Below are 9,588 nucleotides of genomic sequence, written 5' to 3' on the forward strand. Positions count from 1 at the left end.
TATGCGCAGTGGTGCTTATATTGGAAATGATATATGTGAGTAATTAGAAACCAGGTTTAAGGTTATTACCCTAAAATAAGCGGTTTAATGACCTAGGGTTATTACCCTAGTGATTAATAATGTGTAAATGCTATGCCATGTTAATTATATGTGTATACTGAGATTTAGGGTTATGCATTCAAGGCATAATTGGTTTGGACTCGGTAACTAGAACCGAGATGAATTATTCTAAGGCCTTATTGTACATAGACGTGTGAGCGTAACACGTAGGTCTATGCCACATAGACATAAATAGGCATGTGAGCGTAACATGCAGGTCTGTGTCATACAGATAAAGGTGAAATGGCATAATTAATGTTTATATGAAGTGTTATTTATGATTATTAATATTTTATATTATCTTGTTGGGCTTGGCTCACGGGTGCTCTACTGTGCAGGAAAGGGTAAATTTGTCTCTAATCAGCCATGAGTGTGAGAGTTGGGCAATGTATGTACATGTTCGGACCACACTAGACCAAGTGGGTTGGGGTTTACCAGTGATGAACTTTTGCAATTTTGTTTTGCCACTTAGGTCCGCTAGTTGAAAGACTTGTAATATTTTGTAAAATATTTTTGGGATCCCGAATTATATAATCTTTGATTGTAAAGTTAAAATTATTACAAGTTTTATTTTCATCCTATTTTTGTTTAGAGTTTAAAGTCCTTGCGCTTTTTAGCTTAGTAATCTCGTTTAGGAGATTAAGGTTCTTAATCACTTTGGGTAGCGTGCCTAATTGTTAGGGCGTTACTACTATCGTACCCCATCGTACCATATACAAAAAAATCACAAATTTTTTTTTACCAAACAATAAATAAAAAATACAAAGAAACCACATTTGAATGGATAATGTAGGTTTTAAATGGATAATGTTTTAAAAAATAAAACTAACCTTCCACATTCTCAGTTCGTGGGTGGATGTTGATGGTTGGGGAAACTTCATAGGTGGCACTCGATGGTTAGGGAACTTCATTGGTTGCGCGAGGTGGTTAGGCTGTTTCGTGGGTGGCGGGAGGGGTTGAAATTTGGTGTGTTTCAATTTAGGGAAGAAGGAGAAGAGTGGGAAGAGAGATGAGTGAGGAATTTCAAAATGGAGAGGGTATTTTTGGAATAAGGGAAAAGTTGATCTATCCCCCAATATTGATACACAGAACTTTAGGGAATTAATTTCCCCTAATGTATGCATATTAGGATTGTACATATATTTTCGTAAACCGCCTAAACCGAATAATCTGCCTAAACCAAACCGAAAAAACTGCCAAAAAAAATCAAAAAACCCGACGAAAAAAAAAACCCGTCCAATTTATATATTGGGCGGGTTGAAAATAAAGTAACCCGCCCAATTAAACCGACTCTACCCGAAATAACTCGAATAACACTATAATTTTTAATTTTATATTTTTTTTAAATATTATTTATTTTATCCTATTAAAAAAATTGACAGGTTTTTATTAAAAATATTTATCAAATTTTTATTAAAATTAAAAGTTAAAAAAAACCCTAAATCTAAGACTCACTCACTCGTCTCTGTCTCTCATTCTCACCCTCTCTCGCTTTCTCAGTTCTCTATTCACGCCGTCACCATCTCAGGCGGTCTGAGATTCTCCTCGTCACAACGTCTTTTACGGAGCTAATGCAGCCTGCAACTGGTAATCTCTCTCTCTCTCTCTCTCTCTCTCTCTCTCTCTCTCTCTCTCTCTCTCTCTCTCTCTCTCTCTCTCTCTCTCTCTCTCTCTCTCTCTCTCTCTCTCTTATTTGTTTTTTTTAATCTGTAAGAACCACTTTCATCTCTCTTTCTCTTCTCAAATTTTAATAATATTGATTCCTAGCTATTTGTATCAAGTTTTGGTTTTAGTCTCTGGTTCATATATACAAATATATATTTTTTTTGTAGTTATGGATGTGAAGTGAGTGTGGATGATGATGCATAAAACAGTAAAACTTCATCATTATGATTTTTTTTTTTTTTAAATTGGACGGGTTGCACTTAAATTTTAGCAACCCGAACTTTAGATTGGATTAGAAAATGTATAGGATAAACCGCCAAAACTGACCTACTTACAACCCTAATGCATATATAATCAAATTTCCCTAGTGTAAATCTCTCAGAACCCAATGCACCACACTATATTTTTGTAGTGTAAATGTTAAAATTTAAATTTAGTGTTAAATCAACACCAAAAAAGTATTATTTAGCACTATTTTTTTTTTAATTCCAAGAGCAATACTAAAAATTACACTAAATCTTTTTTTTTTTTTTTTTTTTTTTTATGAAAACAAAAGCTTTATTTAAAAACAAAAGGTCTAAACGCCAAAGTTCATAGTGGCAACAAAGAGTGCCACTTCCCTTGGAGAAAACAACTTGTAACAGCTATTGGAGGCAGCCCAAGCTGCTAAATCATGCGCACCAGAGTTCAAACGGCGGGGAATCCATTGGAGTTGGCACCTCGGTAACAGTTTGAGGAGGTTGAGGGTGATATCGAACAGCCCCGGGGCTCTCCACTCCGGCGAAAAACCAGCAGAGAGGCCATTCACTACCGACTGGCAATCCGAGAAGATGGACACATTCCGCCACTCCATCTGCAAAATTCTGCAGCAGCCCCAATGTATCGCTGCTAGTTCAGCCACAAACGGAGAGGACACCTTCCTCTTAGCAGTAGCAACCTCAATCACAGAACCCGAACGATCCAACACCAAGACAACAATAATACCAAACTCACCACGGATCGCCGCATCCACAAAAACATTAACATCAGTCCAAGGAACATCCCGAGGGACTTTCACCACATCAGGAATGGGCACTAACCCCTGCTGATCCAAAGAAGGAGGCACAACTAAGGACCAGTCAGCCACCAACAAAGAGATCTCATGCTGAATTTTGGGCACCTCAAGACTATGCCCCTCATGGAAGGAAGAGTTTCTAGTCCTCCACAACACAAAACAAAGAGAAATCGCATAGATAGATAACTGAGCAGTATCCCTCTCACCTAGGGGGTATCATTAGGATGCACTAACCACTTGACCAAGTCCAAGTTGTCAGAAAACACCATGGAATCCGAACAAAAATCCCACGGACCCGATCTCCAAACCTGGACAGAAACATCACAGTGAAAGAAAAGATGGAGAGGAGAGTCATCCCCAGAATTACAAAGCACACAGTGAGAGCTATTACCGAAAATACGTTGGATCCTACTCCCAAACGGGAGTATATCTCTAGCAAGCCTCCATAAGAAAATCTTAATCCTCTCATGCCCCGTTAACTTCTAAAGAGAATTCCATGGGGTCTCATCTATAAGACCCTGATCCCGTATACGAGCCAAGAACACCCTTTTAATCGAAAACGAACCGTCCGGAGCCGATTTCCAAAAAAGCTCGTCATTAGCCTCAATCAGAAGCCGAGGAATCTTTAGGACATCTTTATAATGTTACACTAAATCTATATTCTTCATTATAATGTTATTTTATTAATATAATAAAAATATTTACTTCATAAATAAATTATTTAATTATTGAAAAATTAAAAAAAAAAAAAGAATGTTGTAGTCTATAGTACCCATTATTATTAGTGAGATACTATAAACTCCCATAAAAATAAGATAGATTTTGAGGCTCGGTTTGCGTATTTTATAAGAAAAATTACTCTATATATAAGTTTTTAAGGTGCAATGACATAATTTGAACACACCTCTAATGTAGACCCGATGAATTTTTTCTCTTTGCCTCTGTTATTACCCTTGACAATATCTGGTTTATTCGTAACAAAGAAATACCGATGGTGGACAATCTGGTCATTACAATTCGCGCTAGTATATGAAAAAACACATCCAATTTACTCTCCACATTAGACATTCTCTTACAAGAAAATATGAGTAGAATTTTTTTATTTTTGTGTGCATGATAAAATTTTTAATATTTTCATAGTAATATCTGTTAAACTTTCTACATATTATGAGCTAACAAAAAAACATTAAATGCTAATTTTTATTACTCATAATCATCAACCAAGATCAATATTTATTTAGAGCATCAAATTCATAAATACACATACCTCCCAATCCATCCACATGAGTCATTTTGCTTGAATGCCTCCAACAAGAATCACCAACAAGTTTTCAAGATTGAACCCAAACCCTTAGAGCCACAATGTGGAGCAATCCCCTATTTTCTTATTACCATACACCCTTAAAACCACTCTACCATCAATGACATGTATATACATACATCTCATACCCTTATAACCCTAAGGGGTTACTCACTAATAGGGCTTAAGTGGTCCTTTTATGGTATACTATAATTTAATGGGCCAATTATAATATAAAGGGTGCTCTCATGTGCCTCTAATACATAATTAATTTATCAACCATCCCATTATGGTTATGAACAAATATTGGGCACATAGTTAATGATTGTGTTTATGGTATTAAGCTTATGATTATATTAGTCCACAATATTAATTTTAACATTCTCCCACTTGGACAATATAATTAATCACCATAACATTGTCTACCACACATAAGGTAACCAATTAAAAACATACATAGTATCATATCGACGGGATATATATATTATGTATGAATTGACCTTGAAGACATTTTAATTCAATAACAATCATTAACAATCAAACCAAACATGCATGAGGTACAACAAAATTGAGACTATGCGCATTCATCTCCATTTGTACCTGTCACTTCAATAAACAACACATATATGCATGTATATGTCAACAATAACTAGAAGTGACTACAATATCATTATGCATGTTCAAAAAACGCAATCATAAGCATTCCATACAAGATACTAGCATGTTCAATACATAATAGAAAAACTCCCACTGAGCTCAACAGCTAGGCTCCTAACAATCCCATTCGAGCAACATGCTCCAAAAATACACATATGGGTAAGCCTTTCGTTAGTGGGTCTGCTAACATGCCAGTGCTAGGCGTGTATTCAATGGAAATAAGAGACTCTGTAACTTTCTCTTTAACAAAATAGTACTTTATGTCAATGTGTTTAGAACGGGAAGTACTTCTAACATTTCTAGAGAAAGCTACTACTGCGGAATTATCACAATACAATTTCAGCGGTCTCGAGATAGAGTCCATAACACCCAATGCTGAAATGAAGTTCCGCAGCCATATTGCCTGACAAGTAGCCTCATAACACGCCATATACTCTGCCTCCATTGTTGATGATGTTGTGAGTGTCTGTTTGACACTTTTCCACGAAACAGCTCCTCCAGCCATCATAAAAATGTAGCCTGATGTAGATTTCTTATCATCCACGCATCCTGCATAATCGGCGTCACTAAACCCAACTATATCAAGAGTGTCAGCTCGCCGATAGGTCAACACATGATTCTTGGTACCCTGAAGATACCGCATGACCTTCTTAGCCGCTTTCCAATGGCTAAGTCCAGGATCACTCAAGTATCTACCCAACACGCCAACAACAAAAGCAATGTCAGGACGTGTGCATACTTGAGCGTACATCAGGCTACCCACAACTGACGCATAAGGAACCCCTTTCATTTCATCTCTCTCTTTGTCATTTTGTGGACATTGGCCCTTTGAGAATTTATCACCTTTCACTATTGGCGCCTTTCCAGGTGAACAAGTATGCATATTGAATCTTTTCAAAATCCGATCAATGTAAGTTCTCTGAGACAACTGAAGAATACCTTTAGTTCTATCCCGAAGGATCTGTATCCCAAGTACATATGAAGCCTCACCAAGATCTTTCATATCAAAATGGTCAGATAATAATTGCTTTGTCTCAGACAATAGATTTTTATCATTAGAAGCAACCAAAATATCATCAACATACAGTACCATGAAGATGAAGCTGCTCCCACTGACCTTCATATATATACATTGATCAACTTTATTCTCCATGAAACCATTTGCAGTGACAACTGCATCAAACTTGAGATACCACTGTCTTGATGCTTGTTTAAGTCCATAAATAGACTTATTGAGCTTGCAAACCATATGCTCCTTGCCAGGCTCCTCAAAACCAATAGGTTGAGTCATGTAGATATCTTCATACAAATCTCTATTTAGAAAGGCAGTTTTTACATCCATTTGTTCAAGTTCCAAATCAAAATGAGCAACTATAGCCAAGATGATTCGCAAAGAATCTTTGGTAGAGACAGGTGAGAATGTTTCTTTGAAATCAATACCTTTTCTCTGGCTATATCCTTTAGCAACAAGTCTAGCCTTATACTTTACTGGTTGCCCACTTGAATCATATTTAATCTTGTAAACCCATTTGCACCCAATGGGTCTGCAACCTTCCGGTAGGACAACTAAATTCCATACTTTGTTTCGGGACATGGAACTTGACTCATCTGTCATTGCATTCAACCATAACTTAGATTGAGGACTCCTCATGGCTTCTTGGTAGGTAACTGGTTCAGAAGCGTCTCCCACATCATAATCATGTTCTTGCAAATAAACAAGGTAGTCATCATGAATAGCAGGTTTGCGAGCTCTCTCTGATCTTCTCAATACAACTTCATCACCCTCAATATCAGGATTTTCATCTTGCATATGATTCTGAGGTTCGTCATGAGCTTCTGTTGGAATTTGTTCAATCACAGGATCAATAGTAGGAGCGGAAGCGGAAGCAACGGGTACAGGGACATAAATACGTTCTTCCCTGAACACAATTTCTCTTGACCCTTGACTTGAACCAAATTCATCTTCAAAATAGACAGCTCTATCTGATTCTATTACCCTGGTGGTGTGAGAAGGACAATAGAATCTAGAACCCCTCGAACCAATAGTGTAGCCTACAAAATAGCCATTAATAGTCTTCGGATCAAGCTTCTTAGATTGTGGATTATAGGGCCTTACCTCAGCTTTACATCCCCAAACATGAAAATGACGCAAACTCGGTTTCTTGCCTGACCACAACTCGTATGGTGTCTTTGGGACAGATTTGCTAGGTACTTGATTCAAGATATAAGCTGCAGTCCTTAATGCCTCACCCCACAAAAATTCTGGCAAGCTAGAATGAATCAACATACAACGTACCATGTCAAGAAGTGTGCGATTCCTTCTTTCAGCAATTCCATTTTGCTGGGGTGTCCCTGGCATTGTATATCTTGCATCAATACCACATTCTTGCAAGTATTTGGCAAAAGGCCCGGGGTTCCTTCCAGTTTCATCATAACGCCCATAATACTCACCACCTCTATCAGAATTGACAGCTTTAATTTTCTTTCCCTTTTGAAGCTCAACATTCGTCTTGAAAATCTTGAAAGCATCTAAAGATTCAGATTTTTCACGAATGAGCTCAACATGGCCATATCGGGAAAAATCATCGATGAAGGTGATAAAGTATTTATAACCACCCATAGCAGGTGGAACAAAAGGCCCACAAATATCGGTATGGATAAGCTCTAACACATCTGCACATCTGTCTGACTTACTTTTTCTAACCTTGGCAGTCAACTTTCCTTTTATACAATCAACACAGCAAGAAATCGTAAAAATCAAGATCCTGAAGCACACTATCTTTCACCAATCTTTCCATTCTATCTCTAGAAATATGGCCTAAACGTTTGTGCCAAAGCATGGAAGATTTCAAATCTGATCTTGCACGTTTAGAACCAACAACAGCATTAAGAGAAGAAGAAGATGGACAAGAGGGAGAAGTAATAGGAACAACATCATGTAAATCAAGCTTATATAAGTTTCCACATAAAGTTCCATTTCCAATCAACATAGAGTCACGATACAAAGTCAGTTTTCCAGTTCCAAAATGAAGACTATAACCTAGTCTATCCAAAATAGATACAGAGATCAAATTCCTCCTAATAGAGGGTAAATAAGCAACATCATGCAACTCCAAAAATGCCCAAATATTCAACAAGTAGACAAATTCCAAAAAATTCAACTCTGACTTTAGTATCGTCTCCCATGTACACATACTCCTCCAACCTACTCGGCCTTCTTCGACTTGTCACTGCCTGTAAAGAATTCGTAACATGAATTGTAGCACCAGTATCTAACCACCAAGTGTTTGAGGGCACATCAATAATATTGGATTCCAAACAAACCATCACAAGACAATTACCTTTCTTCTCTAAGTGAGCTTTGAGCTTTCGGCAATCAGCTTTCTTATGCCCGAAGCATTGACAAAAGTTGCACTTCCCTTTGAAAAATTCATTCTTATGACCAGATGAAGAAGAGCTTGCTTGTCCATTTCCCTTAGGATTGGTGGCTTTCTTCTTATGAAACCTTTGGTCACTAGAGTTGTTGGGAGCGAACTTTCTCTTGTGAGAATTGTTTGGATTGGTCACCATGGAGATACTTCTTGCTCTCCCCTTTTTCATGTCCTCTTCTTCTGCAAGAATAGCAGTCATCTCCTCAATGGTCCACTGCTCCTTTTGAGCATTGTAGCTTGATCTGATCGAATCCAATTGAGAAGGAATAGTTTCCATCACAAACCATACCATGTAATCCTCACCAAGATCCAATCCCATGCCCTTGAGCTTTTGGTAACAACCCATGAGCTTGTCAATGTGGGCTCTAATATCACCCGTATCGGCATAATTAGTGCGATGGAACAAAGTCAAGCACTCATTTTTCTCATTCTTTGAGAACTTTTTGTACTTTTCCTTAATGGCAGCAAGAAAATCCTTTGCATTTTCAATCTGAGGAATACTATCACGAATGGACTCATCCATGTGATATCTCATAAGCATCAAACAACAGCGATTGGAATGCTCCCAATCCTCATAGGACTTCTTGTCCTTTTCAGTGGCATCATCAGCGGGTTTAGGCGGTGCATCCATTCTCAAGGCCAAGTCCACTCTCATAAGAGTCAAATTTAGCATGAGGGATTCAACCCACTGCTTGTGGTTGGTTCCATTTAGCGTCAACATGGCAGAGTTTCTTGGAACGCTCAAAGCTGAATGAGAAACAAGAGCAATAACCATTAAATGCATGTTACAACAAAATCATGTCATTTGTGCTCTTTCTCTCATAAATAAATGATCGCAAAATAACAAATGATCATCATGTATGCTAGAGTTCTTAGACAAAATTAATAAAGTAGAACTCATACACAGGTAAGAACAATCTATTAAATATTATAATCAAATACATTAATTTACTATCGAAAGGATAGATAAATTGTGATTCATAATATTTAATAAAATTTTCTTCACCATATTAAGCATCCTTAGCAAACAATTATTATCGATAGGATAATTCATTATTTATAAGGATCTTAATCCTATATGGGAGGAAGATACAATATTTAAATAAATTAATATTTAAATGTTCCTCATTACCAAATAATTTTCCATACTTAATCTTACGATACGTAAGAAAATAAGCATTAATTGTTTAAATAAACATTAATTTATGCCATAACAAGATAATATTAATAACTAAGATTATGAATAAATTCATGAATTAATATTATGCATAAAATAAAGATGTGAGAATGATAGAATGCTAAAAAATGGAAAAAAAAAATTGGTGAAAAATGGTCCAAAAAAGACCCTGCACGCGCCCCCACGCTCCTGCCTTTTTTCCTTT

The 9,588-nt window shown here is 37.0% G+C and overlaps 1 protein-coding gene across 1 annotated transcript; it reads right to left on the reverse strand.

Annotated features, from left to right (window-relative positions):
* Nucleotides 1–7,926: 7,926 nt before the first annotated feature.
* LOC133032962 (uncharacterized) lies at nt 7,927–9,011 on the reverse strand. The gene is made up of 2 exons (XM_061107449.1): nt 8,117–9,011; nt 7,927–8,009 (listed from the first exon to the last, which is right to left on the reverse strand). The coding sequence occupies exons 1-2, from the start codon at nt 8,988–8,990 to the stop codon at nt 7,981–7,983; spliced, it is 903 nt and encodes a 300-aa protein (XP_060963432.1). The 5' UTR covers nt 8,991–9,011; the 3' UTR covers nt 7,927–7,980.
* Nucleotides 9,012–9,588: the final 577 nt, after the last annotated feature.

Source organism: Cannabis sativa, unplaced genomic scaffold (genome assembly GCF_029168945.1).
Source record: "Cannabis sativa cultivar Pink pepper isolate KNU-18-1 unplaced genomic scaffold, ASM2916894v1 Contig1, whole genome shotgun sequence".
Lineage (NCBI taxonomy): Eukaryota > Viridiplantae > Streptophyta > Magnoliopsida > Rosales > Cannabaceae > Cannabis > Cannabis sativa.

What these genes read in the sequence shown, in the direction of transcription:
- LOC133032962 (XM_061107449.1), bottom strand. Translation starts at nt 8,990, where the DNA reads ATGCATTTAATGGTTATTGCTCTTGTTTCTCATTCAGCTTTGAGCGTT. An exon ending in AGCTCACTTAGAGAAGAAAG is followed by an intron (nt 8,010 to 8,116) that starts GTAATTGTCTTG and finishes AATTCTTTACAG; the next exon opens with GCAGTGACAAGTCGAAGAAG.